This window comes from Bidens hawaiensis, unplaced genomic scaffold, assembly GCF_021521415.1.
Source record: "Bidens hawaiensis isolate Kalapana, Puna unplaced genomic scaffold, B.hawaiensis_p1.1 tig00034232_1, whole genome shotgun sequence".
NCBI classification, from domain to species: domain Eukaryota; kingdom Viridiplantae; phylum Streptophyta; class Magnoliopsida; order Asterales; family Asteraceae; genus Bidens; species Bidens hawaiensis.
The window spans coordinates 123,260-143,711 of record NW_027495914.1 but is presented as its reverse complement, the minus strand read 5'-3'; the positions used below and the strand labels follow the sequence as shown (position 1 = coordinate 143,711).

The following is a 20,452-nucleotide window of genomic DNA, read 5'->3' as shown; positions in this document are numbered from 1 at the left end:
ACCCAACCAAAATGATCAAGAGTGGAGATTGAAGATGTTCGGGCCAGATCCTGGCCTATCGGAAGACTGGCAACAAATGATTGAAGAAAAGCGTGCTTATAATGAGAAGGTTGTACAGGAGCGGGCCAGACGCCCACCTTGAATGCCATACTAGTTTCAAAATGGTGGTAATTGTACATTTTGTATAGTTTTAGTTTGCATTTTGTTTTAGTTGTAGTTTTTATTTTAATTGTATTTTAAGCATACCATCATAGCAAAAGCTAAGTGTGGGGATACCACAGGAGAAAAGTTGGGATTTTGATGCGTTCGGTAAAGTTTTTTTTTTCCCGAAAATGAGGTTTCAGTTAAGCTACCCAGAGTGCTTCATGTTCATTTTGCTGTGGTTAATCCAAGTACGTGTATATTTTGTTGTATTTGGAACTTTGTGGGTGTAGCTCACTATAAACCCTCACGAGACCTCACTCGTCCACCAGGGCTACCGGGGGGTTTAAAGGGCTTATTGCATATGCTAAATGCAATCGTGATTCCTACGAAAGAGAGTTAGGTCTTTTAACGTTTTTAACTTGTTTAACAAAATTTATTATGAAACGACTTAATTCGGCTAGGTAATTGTTTTAATAAAATTAACAAAAAATCATTTTTATAACTCTTAAAAGACTTATGTCTTACACTTGTGAGAAGCTTGCTTCTATACGTCTCGAGATTTTGCAGGTTCGGTTGTCAGTTTTTGGTATTTGGTTGAGACGCGTGTGTACGAGTGTTTACGAGAGCTCGCGAGCCGATTGTTCCATTGCTGATGATATCAGGTGATTTCAAATTCATATTCTATTTTGTTTTTATTAGTTTAAATGTTAAAAGTGTAATTGTATAATTGCTAGTAGAACCATCACATTAGAGCCCCGGGTTTTAAAATTGTTAAACAGTCAATTTCAACCCCGTCCCTCAAATTTTCATTAATTGTTTAAATATTTTAACATTGAGGATAATGTAAACCTCAAGTGTGGGGATGGGGGAAATTTGAATTTAACCTGATAGTACTTCGAAGAGTGTTCGGAAACCAAAGTTGTTAACTATTAATTATTGTCATTAATGCCAAGTTATAGGTTTCTGGTCATGGTTGGTTTTTCAGCTTCTCGATAGTCTTACCCACAAATGTTTTCAAAAAGAGAAGTTGAAAATGGGGTCGTTTAGGCGGGGATAACGAGTCAAGGGGACGTGTATACATGTTTCATATCGGCAGCCCATTATTCTAGACATATTGTGAGATGGCCCCCATACTTAATACACATATTATATAATAGATATAAAACATGTCTTACATCATTCATCGAGGGAAACCGGTGTGTTTTACAAAGTTAGAACTTGCTTGTCACATGCTTATCGAGATCTTAATACCACCACCTGTATGGAGATTAGGACTTTAGAAAACCCTTACATACTATTTTCCTCACTAAATAAATTTCCTTACCCGGCATTATCCCCCCTAGGAGCCCGTTTGGACCTCATTCATGTTTATTTGCTAAACCAGACATAACACACCATTTCAGCCTTATCCTTCATTATATTTTAACCCTGTGTGATGAAATCCAGTTCGTTATCGAGTTGTATATAGTCAGTTATTTAATATAGTACACAATGTACATATGTATCGGTTGAGTTGTAAATATGTGTTTGTCAGAGTTGTATAGTTATTTGCTTCAGTGAAGTGTCTATCAATTAAAAAAATTGAAAAATTCATCAAAAATCCAAAAGAAGTTTGTTAATATTCAGTTATGTAATTAGCAGTTTGATTAGTTTTGTTTGTATTTGTTAAACTGGGTTTCATCCACCTTAGTCACTAAATATGCCTAATCCACACCCAAACCTAAGCCCCAACAAAACCCTAGTCCGAGTCTTTTTGCAACCGGTGGGTAATGGGTGGAGATAGGACTGGCCTGCAAGCTTATTAAGTTGTAACTCATACTTGGTATTTGAGGGCAGAGACATATATTGGCACATCTTTTGTCAGTCCAGATATTAAACCGAAAGGAGTGTTGATAGTGTGAGGGGTATGAACATGTATGCTCTAACCAGAAACAAAGTACACAATCGTCCGGGCGGCTCTATTGTTTTTATTATATCATTTAACCTTACTTGTGGGATGTCAATCTAGAAGTGTCAGTCTGGAAAACTAGGTATGACCTTAAACCTTACTAGTATTAATGGTGATAATTTACATACCTATGATGGAGGTTGATGTTTGCTTTAAAGTTTGCTTGAGGGCAAGCAAAAGATAAGTGTGGGGATGTGATGGTTGGTTAATTTGTATATAATTAAGTTCATTTATTTATTAGTTTTAACTATTTATTGTGGGAACATCGATACTTCATATGTGTTTATTGTATTTCAGGTCATAGATGTTAAAGTACCTAATTTGAACCTGTATGAGCACGAGATGAAGACCCGAGATGATGTGTTATAGTGTATGATCAAAACTGGAGGATCTGGGTAAAAGTTGGTTTAGCATATCATTTGTTGAAATAAGTGTATCTTATGCTATGTAGAGAAGCAACGCACATCAGGAAGTTTTAAAGTATGGTTTGCTGAATTAGAGTATCATACTCTAAAGTTAAAGTGTCATAGATGTTAAAGTACCTAATTTGGACCTGTACGAGCATGAGATGAAGACCCGAGATGATGTGTTATAGTGTATGATCAAAACTGGAGGATCTGGGTAAAAGTTGGTTTAGCATATCATTTGTTGAAATCAGTGTATCTTATGCTATGTTGAGAAGCAACGCACATCATGAAGTTTTAAAGTATGGTTTGCTGAATTAGAGTATCATACTCTAAAGTTAGAGTACCATTTGTTGAGCCAGAGTACCATTTGCTGAAACTGGAGTATCATACGCTGGACCAAATTAAACTACGGGAGTCGCTAATTTTAAAACCTATATAAGGATAAAATTAGGGTTTGGGCCATAACCACTTCTAGGCAGTTTCCAGAGCTACAAGAGGGCGATTATATCATTCTAGATCATACCGAGGCTATATTCATGTTCCATATCATCATAATTGAAGATTGCATGATATCGAGGCTCGACTAATCTCTCCGATTCATTCCCGAGATATAAAGTTTGTATTTTATTCAGTTTTTATTGTAACCAAGAACATACAACTTGTAATTATTGTTGATTGATCTATGAGTATTGATATTTAGTATTGTTGTGCATTCAATCGGTTTAGGTTTACGTTGATCAGAACGATATTAGTTTGTCGGTTGCTATAGTAATTGCTCATAGGGTTGATTTGACTAGATTGAATACAACAATGCACACGATTGCCCTTAGTTGAGTCACACTAGCAGGGACCATTTGATAACCAGTGCCGTGTGTTAGCGATTATTGATGCCTAAGGTTTAACTCGTTAATCAGTGTTTAGTCAGTCTGTGATAATTAATCAGTTAGGTTGCATGAGAAACTGTTAAATTACATTCTTGAACCCCGGGGATGAGTCTTCTTTGTTAATTGCTTGAAATTGTTAATTTGCTTAATCAATATTTAAACCAATCTTATTTGCTTGTGTGATCAACACTAAAACTTACTACTTCATAATACTGAAACTTGTTTACACGATTTGCATTGACCACATACTCCTTGTGTTCGACACCCTACTTACCCTAGCTTGCTTAGGTGATTAGTGACTGATTATAAATGTTTTTGACTTGATAGCGACAGTTTAGCATCACCAACACCCGAACTAATTCAACCCGTACCGGTACCGGTTTGAAGATCGTCGAAGATTTGGAAATATAAAAGCAAAGTGGTACGAAAACGGGTACTTTACCGAAATACCCGTACCAATACACGTACCCGTAACTTGTACCATACCGAAAATTTTGGTACGAGTATTGATACGTGTTTTATTGATTTTTGGTACGAGTACAATCGGGTACAGGTACGGGTACAAATACAGGTACTGTCCCAAGCTCATCCCTAGCTGGAGGTGGTGACTAAAAGGACGGAGCATTTGAGGTGGTCCCTGTGAGTTGTGGAGATGAGAGTAGAGATGCAAATTGAAAGCTTGAAAGTGGTGTATGTCTAAAAAGAAACTAGGGTTACATCTAATATCAGTGGCTATATTTTAAAATTAAAAAAATATTAAATTTAATATTTAGTTACATCTAATTAGTTGGTATATATTAAAATCTTTAAAAAAATATTTAATTTAATATTTATGACTCGTATCCTGATTCTTTTGAACACCCTACTTGCAACAAGCCATTAATATTGTATGACATCATAAATAAATTTCACTTCATCAAATTTCATAATTTCTCTTTGTTTTCATTATCAACACCACGCTTTTTTTTCACCCGTATCTAGTTTCGTTTTAAATCGTTACAAGAACAAGACTCACAATATAATAATAATAATAATAATAATAATAATAATAATAATTAAAAATAAATGTGTGCTAAAAAGTAGGGCAATCAATTTATGACATGGACCTGTTAACACGACACGACACCACACACGACACCACACAGGTTTTAGAGCATGTTTGGTCTTGCTTTTGCAAAAAACCAAATAAGTTAAATGGTGTTTGGCAATCATAAAAATTTCTTTTATTTCAACTTTTTGAAAAAGTTAAAAATCAGTTTTCTAAAAGCCCAAATCCTGGTTTTTTAAAATGAATTTTTGAAAAAGCCAATAAGGCAATAAGTTGTTTTCAAACTCAACCCAAACATGCTCTTAACATGTTTGGGTTTGAGCTTAACATGTTTTGGGTCTTAAACCTGTTTAAGACATGTTTAAATTCGTGTTTTAACAGGTTAAAGACATATTAACCTGTTAGTAACGTGTGTAGATTTTTATTTAAAAAAAATAAATATATATGCACTCCTAAATTCTTAAGCCAAAAGTCATTTTTACAAAAGACATTTCATTAATGTCCGTCAAAACCCGATATTATATTTTTTTATGTATGTTATGATTTGATTATATGGTTATTTGTTTCAAGTATGATACGTATTTGTCATCTTTGTTTCTAATATATTATGAATTTATGGTTTTTTGTTTCAAACATGTTATGGATTATTTACTAATTAAAACTTTTATTGTCCTTTTGAAAATTCTTTGAAAATAATGACATGACGATTAAAAAGATAAAAAATTCCCAAATTCTTTAACTTGTTGCCAATCAGATCGTCATCCCCACCGGCGCCGCCGTACACCGCCAGAATTCTTCCGCCGGCGAACAACTCTTCTTCTATCTTCATCATCATACAAACCAATGTAATAATTGCTTTTTTAATTCGTAATTTTATTCGAAACTTAATATACCATTTGGGATTTTATTTAATATGATTAGTATTATTATATACATGAAATAAATTGAATTGGTTGCTTGCAGGTTATTCAAGTCCTCTCTCATGTCTGTGTGAAGAATTGAAGCTTTATTAGCAGGTTATTTCTCTTACTTATATATGTTGCACACCAAGTGTTTGTGAAAATGCCTCTTAAGAAGAATTTCTCAAGTTTTTATATGTAGGGGTGAGCATAAACCAGGTAAGACCCGACCCGGTTTCGGTTCCCGGTTTCTAATAATATCATTAAATGGGGGTCTTACGGGTCTGACCATTTTTTCTTTACATAAACCAGGTAAGCCCAGTGAGGCCCGCAAGAGACCTGCTTATTTACAACAGAGTCAGCTCTCAGGTCCTGCGAATACCACAAAACTGGCCCAGGTCTGGTCTTGCGAGTCCTAAGAATATCATTAAACGGGTAAGAGCCGCTCCAGATCAGACCCAGTTATATAGAATAGGGTCGGTTTCCGGGTCCTAAGAATATCATTAAACAGGTCTGGGTCGGGTCTCAGGGGTTTGACCATTTTCTCTTTACATAAACCGGGTTAGACCGTGAGACCCGATCAGACCCGGTTATTTACAATAGGGTCGGGTTCCAGTCCTGAGAGTACCACTGAACGGATCTGGGTTGGGACTCGCAGGTCTGACCCGTTTGCACACACAGTTTTAGTTTGTACACTCTTAACAGTATTGTGCTCTGGTTTTTACAGGCTCTCTGGATATGTTGAAGTTAATGGTTTTGAAAGCTAATTCTTCACACAAAATCTTCAATCTTTCACAATACAATCAACAGGTACGTGCATTACACACTGCTTTCTTTAAAAATGCAGCATTTAACTTGTCACACACTTGGTTTTGAAATGCACGCATAAGGAGTGCATAATGCGCAATGTGCACAATACGCTGATAAGATCGATTGCATCAAGTCTGTGAATTCATGATGCGCTCTAAATCGCATAATACGTGATTCAGTCTGATGTGTGCATTTCTGAGTTAAAGTGAGTTCCCGCATAGATTACTTGTATGTTATGCATAGACTGCTTGTACACAAAGAGTTGAAGACTTATTATGGTTATATAAAAACCTTCTTTGTTACTATAGATTTTTCTTGAATATATTTATTTTAATATATGTATATTTTTGCATTTAATAGTTAACAAGTTAAAATATTATTTGCAAATAAATTTTTAGTTTTTTTTATGGAAACACCTCATTTAGCACACATCAAGCATTGCACATTGGTTTTTTGGATCAAGTCACATCAGAGTGCATCACACATTTTTTTACATAAAACCAAGGTCGCACAGTGTAATGAGAATGCAATATAACGCAATTGGAGTTTAATGCATACTCTTGTATGGTTTACTTAAATTGGAGGCATTTTTTAATTTGTAATAAATTAATCACTGCTTCAATTCGCACTTTAAATGATTGATAGTAGTATATAAACTTTGTTATCTTATACAGGAAATAACTACTGGTTTATTGTTTGCTACTGAAGATATACATCTTTTATTTCATCAGCTATTTAACAACAGTTTCCAAACCCTAGACTCCATCAAGAACTGTATATTTCAAACATGTAGATGTTTTTTTCACAGCAAACTCTCCTGCACGAATCTGATGTATATGAGGTAACTGACACAGCTTTTAGTACACCTGCATTTTGACTTTAATTTCATTTGAGTTCATATGTTGCTATCGAAAGTCAATGGATTACCCATAGTTATCAAATTCGCTAGGCGCACTTAAGGCCTCACCTAGGGCCTGGGCACAAGGCGCAAAAAACCAGGGTCTCAAGAAAAAAAAGCGCACTTGAATCAAAAATCTAAAATATATTATGTATATGAAAAATAATACCATTCTTCAAATAAAATAAGCAAAAGCTATTATATAACATTTAATATCATCTAATTAGTACCAAAAGTTCTAAAGTAGTCAAGATTCAAATGTAATTCCAGAACTTGAATAACAATTTGTATAATATAATGCCTTTGACCTCTCCTAGATCTAAGTTTTAATAGCACTCCTTGCGTTTCTTTTGCTCGGCTTTTATCTTCTCACGATCTTGGCATAGACAATGCTGAAGGCCTCTCCTAGGAACTAGAAGTGCATTTATTGAGCCTCGCCTGAAAAATGGGCCTAGGCGCAAGAAGCGAGAGCTTTTAATAACTATGGGTATACCTGATGCAATCTTAATGTTAAAACTGCAACATAGTCTGTAGGCCTGTAAACGAACACGAAAGAGGCCTTGTCATGCTCGTTCGTTAGATTAAATGAACAGAAAGTTGTGTTCATGTTCGTTCGTTTGTTAAATGAAAAAACATAAACGAACTTCCCATCGAACGGTCCACGAACGGTAAACTGAACGTTCTATTTGTATTAAGCTTTCTATTATTTTTCTTGTTTGCACTCATGATAATTGCAAACCGAACACGTACAGGATTTCTAGAGACGCCAAGTTATTCCCAGTTGCTTTTCAAGATTTTATTTCAACAGTTGGAAGTAAATATCAAAATAAAATACAAGATTGGTCGCCACCCGTCAAAAGTTCTGAGGATGGAGGCAATCCTGAAGTGGCATTAAATATACTGGATGCCGTCCTTAAGTCTAGTTTGGAGCGATTGAAAGTTATGAGGTCAGACTTACAAATTTTATTCTGCTGTGTAATTGTCGCTTGTGTTAAAGATCAAAGAAAACTTAAAAAGGGTTATCACATTCTTCTAAAGCATCCTTTACGATTTTCATTTTGGCTATGTGGAACTTGGTCCTTTTTTGCATGTGAAATACTGCCTGTTTTTAAGTTATGTATCGGTTTATAATAAAAATATAGGCCGTGCTTGGTATGCATGAATTGAGTAGACCATTCCGAGTGAATGAAAAAATGTGTTTGTTAACCATGTTGAATTGAATGGGACCATTCCATAAGAAATTTGATTCTTTTAAGTTCTAAAGGTTTTCATTCATTGAGGGGAGGCATGTGATTTTCCATACAAGGAATGGAAAGTTATTGAATTTACAATTTAATCCAACCTTTTATTCAGGAAGTTATAGTAACATTGTCTTTTAACAAGATGTCAAGATTAAACTCAATGAACATATTTTTTAAATTTTTTTCTCTAAAAATATGTTTTTTCCCCATTTTCCTGTTTTTTTTTATTTTTTAATTCTTTAATTTTCAAATATAATTTCTGATAATTATATTTTATCAAATTTGTAAAAAAAATAATATTTGGATTTAGATTCACATTGAAAATTGATTTGTTAGTTAATATTTGTTTAAACAAGTCGTGTTTAATAAAAAAAGTGCAATAAAAGTGCGTATTAAACAACATACTTGAATGACTCTTTCCATTCACTCATGTTTATTATGATGTAATTTTCAGGGAAAGCATGTCACTGGCACATAACATAGGCCATTACAACTACACTATGAAGGAAGGATACAATAAACATCTAAATACAATCAGGAATCTGAGTTTAGGAGGCAGGTTAGGTGCAGCGTGGTGGCTGCATAACAAAATGATACACAACAACTTTATTCCAGATGTAGTTACACATAATCACCTTATTAATGGATTTTGTAAAGTTGGGGCTTTTGAGAAAGCAGAGTGGCTTATAACACAAATGTCTTACCGGGGCCCGTCTCCAAATTGCGCTACCTACAACACTTTAATGAAGGGTTATTGTGCTTTCAATGATATTGAGAAAGCTTTGGATCTTTTGTCAACCATGAGTGATGATGACGCTGGTAACAAGGTGAAACCAAACATTGTCACTTTTAATATTCTAGTACATGCTTTATGTAAAAAGGGCTTGTCAGATGAAGCTAGAGTACTTTTTTCAAAATTAACAGATGAAAATCGTGAAAAGAACCTAATAGCATCAACAATATTAATGGATAATTATTTCAAGAACGGGAATACATCTCTTGCTCTCACATTTTGGGGAGAGATTTGCAAAAAGAGTAAAGAGTTGGATGTTGTTGCGTATAATGTTCTTGTCCATGGATATTATTTGAGCCTGGATTTGATTCTTGTGTATAAATATGTTAATGAAATGTTGAAAATCGGTTTGGATCCCGATAGTTTCACATTCAACACTCTGATTAGTGGGCTTTGTAAGGCGAAGAGGATAGATGATGCTTGTTATCTGTTCTACAATGTCATGCCGAGAATGGGTGTTTCTCGAGATATGGTTTCGTACAACACACTTATTCAAGGATTATGTAATGTTGGTAATGTGGTCAAAGCTCATGAGTTACTTAATTGTATGTTGGGAAAATCAATGGTTCCTAAACCTCAAATCTGGAACATTATTATTCATTGGTATGGTAAAAATGGAGACAAACGACACGCATTTCATGTAAGGGATCAGATGATAACACATGGCGTTTCACCTAATGTGTTTACTTTTAATGCTTTGATACACATGTTTATAAAAGCTGGAGAAATATTTGAGGCTCATTTATTAATGAAAGAGATGTTAACGGTTGGCCCGTTGCCTGATACTGTCTCTTATAATCTGCTGGTAGGTGCAGAGTCTGAATATGGACACCTGTACTCTGCTGAACAAGTGTATGATGACATGTTAAAACGAGGGTATTGTCCGGATGTCGTGACGTACACAAAACTTATAAAAGGTTATTGTTTGAGAGGGAAGGTAAATGAGGCCGAGAGATTGTTTTTCAGTTTATGTGAGTCTAATTTGGTTACTGATCATGTGCCATTTCAAATACTTATTAAAAAGTATTTTAAGATAAGGGATTTTGATCGTGCGTATGGTGTTTATCAAAAGTGGGTACGAATGGAATAATGGGAATGGGATGCATTGTTACTGAGAGCATCAAAATGAGGTTGTACAATGTTGTTTCTGCACTGTTAAGGTGATGGTTTTAACCGCATGCAGCTATCGTCTTATTTCTTCTTCAGGTATGTATATCCTTTAATCTGGATTTCCTATGTTCTTTTATTCACATTGGTGCCATGTGACATTTTTTAAGTAACGGGAGGTTTAGGAATTTTCTCCTTCTTTTGACCTTGCATGCTTAGCTATTTTACCTTCTTAAACAAGACACGGGCCACTTATGTTTGAGGATGGTTATGCACAGATCAGGGGTGTTCAGCGACTCGAATTTCGAATTATTCGAATTTTGTAAATTTGAAGCTGGATTTGAATTCGATTCGACAGTTTGAAATTCGAAACAATTTTATTCGAATTTGCTCAAGAAAAATACGATATTTTATTCTAGTTTCAAAGTGGTCACGTCCAATTACATGCTCGTAGCAGCTAACAAAAGTATTGGGCTGAGGGACTTTTTCGTGAAAAATGAGAAAGTATACTGGTTTTTATGATGCAAACTCTTTCCTTTTGTTCACACATTTTTTTCTTTATTTAATTTCAATTTCCAGACTTTCAGTACTTAAAACAATGATATTTCTGCAACACACAACATTGTGTACATGTGGTTGTAGTTTTCTCTCCATGGATATTTAAAGCCAGATTAGATTAAAATTCACCTGAGGCTACTTTAATTGATTGAAAATCACACGTATATGTAATTTTTGTCTACTGCTGTCTAGATTTTAATCAATTAACCATTTCTGCCCTACTGTTAGTGTATCACGTGTAATATATATTTTTAGATTTGATCATACGGTGTTTTTGTGCGATATGAAACTAGTACAGAAAAGTGGGGTTCGGGTAGTCGATAGGACTAGTTCGATATGATATTCCTCCAGTTCATTTCATTAAACTTGCAAGTATGCTGATTGTAGTATTAACTCCAAATTGTAAGTTGGTAATTCAATACACAATCATATTTATTATATAATTCTGTTCATTCTTTCATGTGTGTATCATCTCTCTGACACATGTTATGACTTCAAGATCAATACATTTTACTTGTTAACATTTCATAATTGATGTGAATTTTATCAAATATTTAGATTGAAGGGTGTTCACGGTCTGTTCTAGCTGATTTTAGTGAAAATTTGGGTCAAAGTGTCAAACTGCTAACTAGGGTTTAAAAACAACAAACCAAACTAGCCGTGTCAGGTGGGTTGGCTTGGCTGTTTGAACCATTTTTTTTCCAAAATTGTTCGGTTGCATTAAAATGTCGTTTTGACCGCCACCTTTTGTGTTAATAAATAATTTCTATTTATTGTGCTAATACATTAAATCTATTTTTTGTGTTAATAGATATAACTGTTAGGTTGCATTAAAATGTCTTTTTGACCGTCACCTTTTGTGTTAATAAATTATTTCTATTTGTTGTGTTAATACATTATATCTATTTTTGCTCTTTAGATTACATGTATTGCAACAAAGGATGCACCAAATTTTTGTCATAGACCGGCTGACCACCCACAGGATGGGATCGATACCTTTTGTGATGTCGATGATATACTGTCGGGTTTGAGTTGATACTTGTATAGGACTAAACTGATATGCCCTGTTTACTATTCATCACAAAATTTCAGATTTTGAGCTGTTCCTTAACTGTCAACTGAAATTACTGACCGAATCCGTGCATGAATTCTAGGGTCAATAATCGTTGTTTTCCAAGATCTTGTTGCAGCAACTGGAAGTAAAACCACAGAAAGCACAAGAAAGATTTATTGCAATTGAGACCAGACTTACAAGTTTTAACTTACCATGTATGTAATAGGAAACCATCCTCAATCCTATGATGTTGATGATGATAATGATGATTCAAGTTGATTAAAAATAGACCAATTGGGCTGGCGGTGCGGCTTGATAGTTGATACATAAAATAAAATTATTAGAAAATCTATATTTGATTATGAATATGCACAATTTAATTATCGGAAAATGCAAGCATTTGTGTTTGAGGGAGGTTATGCTTCAGTGCGAGGTGATCCTTGACTCCTATAAGTGGTGAAATTCGGATATTGAAAAATTCATATATGAGCTTGGATATTAAAATCTGAATATTTGAAACTCTATCTTAGGTTGCTATAAATAGGGCAATAAACGAACCGAACGTACATGAACAAGGCCTTGTTCGTGTTCGTTCGTTAAGAAAATAATGTGTTCATGAACGGTTCACGAACACTTACCGAACGAGATTTTATGTTTGTGTTCGTTCGTTAAGGAAATTAATGTAAGGCCTTGTTCGTGTTCGTTCGTTAAGAAAATAATGTGTTCATGAACGGTTCACGAACACTTACCGAACGAGATTTTATGTTTGTGTTCGTTCGTTAAGGAAATTAATGTGTTCACGAACACAAATAAAATCGGCAGGGCCCAGAGATTAAGACCGATGTATTCATCAATGTGAATAATGAAAGCATGTAAACGAATTGAACGAACATGAACAAGGGCATGTTCGTGTTCGTTCATTTAACTTTAAACAAACACGAACACTTAATCGAACACATATTTATGTTCATGTTCGTTTATTTAAAAAATGAACATTGTGTTCATTTAGGTTCGTTTGTTTAAAATCTAAACGAATATAACTGAACAACGATAAAGAAAATATATGAATACAAACAAACATAAACGAACACAAATTAACAAATATAAAACTTCAAGTAAATGACTCATCCAAATAATATTTAATTATTTTTTATTAATACATAAATAAACAGACACAAACGAACATAAATAAACGAACTGTAAGGTCCAAGACGGATCTTTTAATATGATATCAATTGATCTTGATGTTGGTGTGGAAATTCAACACAAGATGATTCAAGAACAAGACTAAAAATACGTAGAACACACGGTGGGATGCTTCAAAACATACGTTTATTACGTTAGATGCTTAAGCAAATACAAAACTCGTGTAACACACATACAATGGAACGGCCAAAACAACCAACTGAACAACCAACCTAAAACCCTATACAATGAGATCTATATATAGAGTAGCCAACAAACTAGCCCAACAAGATCCCAAAGCCCACCGAGATCCATAAGGATCTCGGTTTACATACAAAACCAATATCAAGCCTAACTAAGTACAAACCATCAAGTATAGACCCAACAATCTCCCCCTTGGTTTGTAGCTTCGTTCTTTAATCGTGCTCCATGTAGTCAATGTCAGCATCCTTCAAACCACCTGCCCAAAATATAGTTCTGATGATAGAAGCTATCATACTTGTGAATTCCTTTGCAGTAGCTTCAAAAATTGGGTCAGCTATTATTTGAAAAGTGCTAAGGGTCTTGATGTCTCTTTCCCCAAACTTAAGCAAGTCTCTTGGATCAACAAATCTGAACTGCCCCACCTTTCTGCAAACGTATAACAACGGTGGCAGTCTTACTGTCATATATCCAGAACCTCATATTATCCAAGGTACCATCTGGAATGGCGTCAGACACAGGAATATGAGTGGCTTTAGTTGTGGAAGGCCACATAACGTTTACCATAGTTTTTCCTGTCTGAGGATCCCTAACCCCCTTGGCCTTCTTCAAAAATGACTCAGTGGTCTTCATATTTGGAAATTCAATATCGACTTGACGACGTAGAAAATTCCAGAAGTTAGTCCCCCGCTTGTCATGAGTTGGATTGTGAAATGGAGCATTGATCAGGTCATTGAGATCTACTTTTGTCCAGGACCCGAAGTCCTTCATCTTCTTGTAGTATTTGGTATTCCCAGACCTTCGTTTAACCCACCACATATTCTTTCGACGTCAAAACCCCATGACATAACTCCTGAACGATCACCATATTTATCTAAGAATCCCTTAGGAAAGGTGACAATGAACCTGTCTGGATGATCGAACGATTGAACGTTTTGATTTGAATTCTTCATTACGAGGAGCTTTTTCTGAATGCGATCTGATTTCTCTTTTGTCATTGGAGGAGCAAATATATATCGTTCCAGCGTCTCTGATTCATCTACGTTGGCAGTTGGACGACCACTAGAGCTGCCACTTTGATTCACATCGGGTGTCTTTGAAGTTACATCATCACTGCTTTGAATTCATCTTCAAATTTCTGTACAAGTTTTTGTTGGAGGTCTAGATATATAGCAGTTAATTCTCCCATACCAGACTGAAGCTCCTTAATCTTGGAATCTTTATCAGTGTTGCTTACTTCAAGTTCTTGAATACGTATATCTTTGACAACTGAGTCTTGTTCGAGTTCAAAGACTCGACGTTGTAGACCTTGTACATAAACGGGAGCATCCTCAAGTACAAACCCTTTACCTTTGTTCTGCAAATATTTTTCTTGCATAGCAAGAATCTGAGCGATCTTCTCGGAAGCACCAGAGCTTGACTGACCCGGATTGATTGGGTCAGATGAACCAGATGGGGCGTCAGCATGTTGAAATTCAGCCTCAAAGTCAAACTCACGAGCAATATCATCAAAAATTTGATATTGAGTTTAAAGCTCAGCAGTGGATGGACTGGGATCAACATGAGTCTCAGGAACATTGGACTCAAGCTGATGTGGTTGTTGCTGTAGGCTTGTTGTTGTATCTTCGTTGACCAGCACGCCAGGTCTCGGATCTTTCTTCCTTCGTTTATGTGGAATGAGATCGGCGGCTAGTTCCTCGGGAATGTCTTCATCTAGATTTTCAGCAACTGTTTGAGGAGGCTTCAAAGTAGTTGACTGAAGTAATTCTTTGAATTTCTCAAAATCTTACTGTTTAGTAGTCGGAGCAGTCTCCGTATCAGGGTGTTCAGTTTCTGAATTTTGCACGTTTGTTTCCGCATCTTCTTCATCAGAGCTGATCTCAAATGTAGCAGCACGCCTTTTTGCCGGTGCCACATGCTCTTCAGCAACTTAAGCAATAACCGGTACAGTTTCTGTTTCAGCAAACCCGCCAAATTTAACCAGCTCGTGAAGACCCTGGTAGAAAACTTTAGCCCCTTTTCTTGACTATTTCATCAACCCAATGATGTTGGGTCCCATCGACTTCATACCCAATGTCTCAACAGATCTAACGAGATCAGTGTAATGTGAATCCAAAATCATCTGTAGAAACCGTGGATACATAAGAAACATCTCTTTCTTCTTTCCCTTCAGATTGCTCATCATCTCATCGAGAACGAACTTGGAATAGTTGTAATTCCAATCCATGATCAGAGCAACCACAGCCAACATCTGCGTGTTGCTAATCTCATCGGAACCTCCTTTTCGTCCCGACACACACGTAAAGAATGTATGTATCAGAAATCTCCAATACGGGTTGAACAACTTCTTGATCGCTGGAGGATAGGAACCCTCATAGCCCATTCTTGTAGGAACCTCGGAAACAACATCAGTCATGTATTCCGTTGGGTAATCAGGTTGATCCCCAAATAAAAGAACCTCCCGTATAATGGCCTCTATGATGACGACCAGCTTCTTTTGCACTTTGGAGTCTATAGACATAACTCCACCTGGTCCTTGCTGGTTGATCGAAGCATTTTTCCAGAAGTCCGTGATCATGTTCTTGCAAATGACAGGATTTTCTCTTAAGGCGTGAGAAATCCTGCAAGTATTGAGGCCAACGATCATTGTGTGCTGGAGGAGGATCAAATAAATATCCAGCTATATTGTGAGTGTCAACAAACTTTAACGGAGCCTGATCAGCCATTTCTGCAACAAACGAGTCAAGTTAGTAAGTATTCACATGACTTGAGTAATAGTTATAAGCATGAGGGCACAATTGTCAAATTATAAAACATGGAGGACCAATTATGATAAAACCACATGAGATGGACCATAAATGAAATTTAATAATGTGTTTTAGCGGTTTCGGTCCAAGACAGGTGTTTTCTGTCCACATATGGTCAAAAAGGAGAGTTCTCGGTTAATGGGGCATGTTCTCTGTCCAGGTACACCAAGAACAGGAGTTCTCGGTCAGAGACAGGAGATCTCGGTCAACAAAGTCAACCGAGAACCCTTGATTGACCATGGGTTTTCGGTCAAACAAGCTGAGAACAGAAAACCCTTGGATTCTCCCTTGAGATTCGTGTCGTCATCTCCAAGAGGTCCGAAATCGCCATTTGACCTGCAACAAACTCTTGATCCCCTAATATTCAACCCTAACATGTTCCCAATCGGTGTTTCAATCAAAGATCTAACACAATCCCACAATCATCTACGAGATCCATCTGTCCATCTATCCATGAGAACACAGATAAATAGGTCTCATAAAGGTTAATTAATCTGAGCTTGTGTTCATTACCTGTGAATCAATCAAAACGAACACCAACTGAAACTTAGTGAGATTAGTATAGCAACGAGAGGGGTTTTAGGCCAGATAGGTTTTTCTTTAGAGAGAGGGAGAGAGAGAGAGAGAGAGCAGATTTTGAAAGTAATAACAATAATTGAGTTAGAAAGACCTTTTATATCTCAATTTTATGGGCCGAGAACCCTCATGGCCAAGAGAGAACCAACCAGACTAGGCCCAAACATAAACCCTCTTATGTTCCCAACAGTTGGGCCGAGAACCCATAATGACTAGCCAGATGTGCCCAGATTTCCATTTTGGCCCAAAACCCAAGTAGTTTACCCATATCAGAAAAAAAAATTTAACATTTATTTCGAGGAGAGTATTTTCGAGATGAAAACAACAAGGGACAAACTAGTAAAAGTAAAAAATAAAATAAAAATAAACAAAATAAACACAAACACCAGCCCTCTTGAAATATAACATAATTTTGGGATCAAATTTCAGTTTCTGATAAAAACGTCGTCTTTCAAGAAAAAATCCGAACATGAAATCATGTCGTTTAAGATGTTGTCACAAGGATTCATATTTAACGTTATTATGACATAAAGAGACATGTTGATAGCAGGTATAAAAACATAGCATGATTTTCATTGCGTCAGTGATATTGATTACGTTCAGTTAGGCATAAAGCTTAGATGGACATCACTTATGGACCTGTGATGCCTCCTATCTCTTCTCAAAGCGTATTTGGCTTTCCCCAGATCACCCCAATTTGACTCCAACCCCCTAGTGCTTGATCAAAAATTTTTGGGAAGCGATAACACTTTGAACTTCAAGCTTATTGAAAGATAACCGCACATAATATATACGTACTTAACTACTCAACGCATGTTTTTGTTTTTTAATAACAATAACAAGCACCTATAAGTCCTGAATCTGGATCACTACAGTAAGATAGCACAATATTTTTGGTGATCAAGACGCTAACGGGTCCGTGTATGACTGGGTAATTGCTTTCCTGCCTATCATTCGGAGAGATGTATATGGAGACATGCACATTTCTTTAAAATGACTCTCCACAGTAAGTTCAGCATATTTAGTTTATATCACTTCTACTTTTACGCATCATGAAAAGCTACCATACAAATCAATGACTGTTCTAGAGCCTTTTAAGCTTAATAATTTCACCCGTTAGGCATACAAAAACAGTTTTTCTATCATTTTCCAAAGGTTTGATCAATTTTCATTTAGAAATATTTTGAAGCTTCAGAAAGTTGTTAACTGAATAGTCATATCATTTCCCAGAGAGTTACAGAAGACACACATGTTAAGAACTCAGTCACCCCGGCCACTCTTTAGCTTTCAGGTAAATGGCTATCCCGTATGACCACAAGTAGTTAATAGGACCAAACACATATGATAATACATGTCCCTCCAACTTAGAATTACCGACATAACTTTAAGTGAGAATTCAAAACACAAAACACATCACAATCGCCCCAGATGCTTTCAGTCTTTAGGTAAATGGCTATCCTGTGAACATACGAGTAGATTACCGGACCAAGCATATACAAGTATATGTCCTTCAAACTTGAGTAATCGACATAATTTTAAGAGAAAGTGAATCTTGAAAAACACAATCAAATATAATTTTTTTAATAATAAACACACACACAATCTTTTGGATTTTTTTTAATTTTAATAAGCGCGCGCACACACACACACACTTTTTGAATTTTTTTAATTTTCTCCCCCTAAATTTGTGCAAATTTAAAAATATGTACAAATTTATTCTCAAAAAGACTCAATCCTCGAAACGAAACATTTTAAGAAAACTTACAAGCACCTTAAATTTGGATGTTCCGACCGGTTTTGTTAATAAGTCCGCCCTATTATTATCAGTGTGAACTTGTTCAAGATGAATCAATTTTCGGTCGTAACAGTCGCGAATAAAATGAATTTTAATATCGATGTGCTTGGTTTTAGAGTGTTGAACCGGATTCTTAACAATTGCAATGACAACATCATTATCACAAAAAAATAAGAGTGTCAAGAAATTCCAAACCGTAATCCAGCAGTTGGTTTTGCATCAAGATAACCTGTGAGCAGCAAGCTGATGCAGCAACATATTCAGCCTCGGCAGTTGATGTGGATACTGTTTGTTGTTTCTTGCATTGCCATGAGATAAGACGATCGCCCAAAAACTAGCAACCAGCAGATGTGGATTTCCTGTCAATGTCATCTCCACCATAATCTGATTTTTTGGGATACCAAAGACCTAACTTTGGTTGTCCCTTCATATATCTAAAAATACGTTTAAAAGCAGTTAAATGAGAAAGTTTAGGGTTAGCCTAGAAGCGAGCACACTGGCAGACAACAAACATGATGTCAGGACGACTGGCGGTGAAATACATCAGGGACCCGATCATCGATCGATAGTACATTTGATCTACAGGACTCCCTTCCGGATCAGACGTTAGGAGTGGCCTTTCCGCCATAGGAGTGGTAGCACTCTTGGAATCATGAAACTCAAATTTTTCAAGCATATCTTCAACATATTTCCCTTGATGCAGCAAAATTCCCGTCGAGCTTTGACGAACTTGCAACCACATAAAATGTCATTTCTCCCAACGAGTTCATCTCATATCTTTTCTTCATTACTTCTTCAAATTATGTACACAACTTAGCACTAGTGGATCCAAATATAATGTCATCCACATAAATCTGAACTATGATCAAATCCTTCCCGAGAATTTTAAGGAACAGAGTTTGATCAATGGTTCCCCGTTTATAACCATGACCCAGAAAATGAGCTGTCAGCGTAGCATACCACGCTCGAGGAGCCTGATGAAGCCCATACAATGCTTTATCTAACTTGTAGACATGATTGGGATTCTTGGAGTCCACAAAACCCGGTGGCTGATCCACGTAAATCTCTTCTTTAACCTCCCCGTAAAGAAACGCGGTCTTAACATCCATCTGACATAATGTGAAACCCATGTATGACGCATAAGCCCGAAAAATCCTGATGGCTTCAAGTCTAGCTACGGGAGCATAGACTTCAGTGTAATCTAACCCTTCAACCTGACGAAAACCACGAACTACCATCCGTGCATTGTTTCTAACGATATCCCCTGTGTCATCTTGCTTGTTTCGGAAAACCCATCTCATATCAAGCGCTTTCTTTCCTTCTGGTAACTCAACCAGTCTCCAAACTTTTAACTTGTCAAATTGATTCAATTCTTCATGCGTAGCGTCTACCCATCTCGGTTCCTAAAGAGCCATTTCTACCGTTTTTGGCTCAATATGAGAAATGAAACAGGAGAACAAACAACTGTTTATGTGTCCTGTCTGACTTCTGGTGGACACACCTGTTTCAAGGGGACCTATGACATTCTCATTTGGATGATTTTTCTGAGTTCTTGATGGAACCAAATGTTCCGAGACATCACCAGTAGAATGCAAGTTTGACAAATTTTCATCAACTTCAGTGAGAGGATTCTTCCATCCAGAAGTCGTTGTACTATGTGAGTATGAGGTACTGGCGACGTATTCATTTGGAATGACATCGGGGAATAGAGTGCTCCCAAAAATGTGACGAATAGGACTCTCCCCCTTAACTGTTGAAGTATTTTGTGATGGAGTTGGTGAAGACACTGTTGTAGTAACCTTTTCTGGTTGATTGACTGGCATGACGGAGTAACATCGAGTGGTTCTGTCAGATCATCATCCAGAACTGGAGATATATAAGACACCGCATGTTGATCTTCTTTCTCAGTGTCTACGGTAGAATCACCCGAGATGTCTGAGTTGGTGACAGGAAGCACGTGGAACGGTTTGAAAAGTTCATTGTAATCGAATAACCAGTTAGTACCGACACGAGCATCGGTCTCGTTTTCTTCCAACCAACGAACATCATATGACTCCAGAATCCGCTTGGTTGATTTATTGTATACTCTATAGGCAG

At 36.4% G+C, this 20,452-nt stretch overlaps 1 protein-coding gene across 4 annotated transcripts; it reads left to right on the top strand.

Annotated features, from left to right (window-relative positions):
* Positions 1-5,164: 5,164 nt before the first annotated feature.
* LOC143585939 (uncharacterized) lies at positions 5,165-12,047 on the top strand. 4 transcript variants are annotated; one of them, XR_013144622.1, is made up of 7 exons: positions 5,165-5,276; positions 5,395-5,447; positions 6,058-6,140; positions 6,815-6,981; positions 7,791-7,985; positions 8,734-10,278; positions 11,892-12,047. XR_013144622.1 is itself a non-coding variant. In XM_077067606.1 (5 exons), the coding sequence occupies exons 2-5, from the start codon at positions 6,069-6,071 to the stop codon at positions 10,160-10,162; spliced, it is 1,863 nt and encodes a 620-aa protein (XP_076923721.1). In that variant the 5' UTR covers positions 5,174-5,276; positions 5,395-6,068; the 3' UTR covers positions 10,163-11,349. The 4 variants fall into 4 exon arrangements, 1 of the variants encoding a protein (XP_076923721.1); XR_013144621.1 differs by having other exon boundaries at positions 5,174-5,276; positions 5,395-6,140; XM_077067606.1 differs by lacking the exon at positions 11,892-12,047 and having other exon boundaries at positions 5,174-5,276; positions 5,395-6,140; positions 8,734-11,349.
* Positions 12,048-20,452: the final 8,405 nt, after the last annotated feature.

Coding starts and splice junctions, on each gene's coding strand:
- LOC143585939 (XM_077067606.1), top strand. CDS start 6,069: ATGTTGAAGTTAATGGTTTTGAAAGCTAATTCTTCACACAAAATCTTC. Junction 6,982..7,790: donor ACGAATCTGATGTATATGAG/GTAACTGACACA, acceptor GAACACGTACAG/GATTTCTAGAGACGCCAAGT. Junction 7,986..8,733: donor GAGCGATTGAAAGTTATGAG/GTCAGACTTACA, acceptor TGTAATTTTCAG/GGAAAGCATGTCACTGGCAC.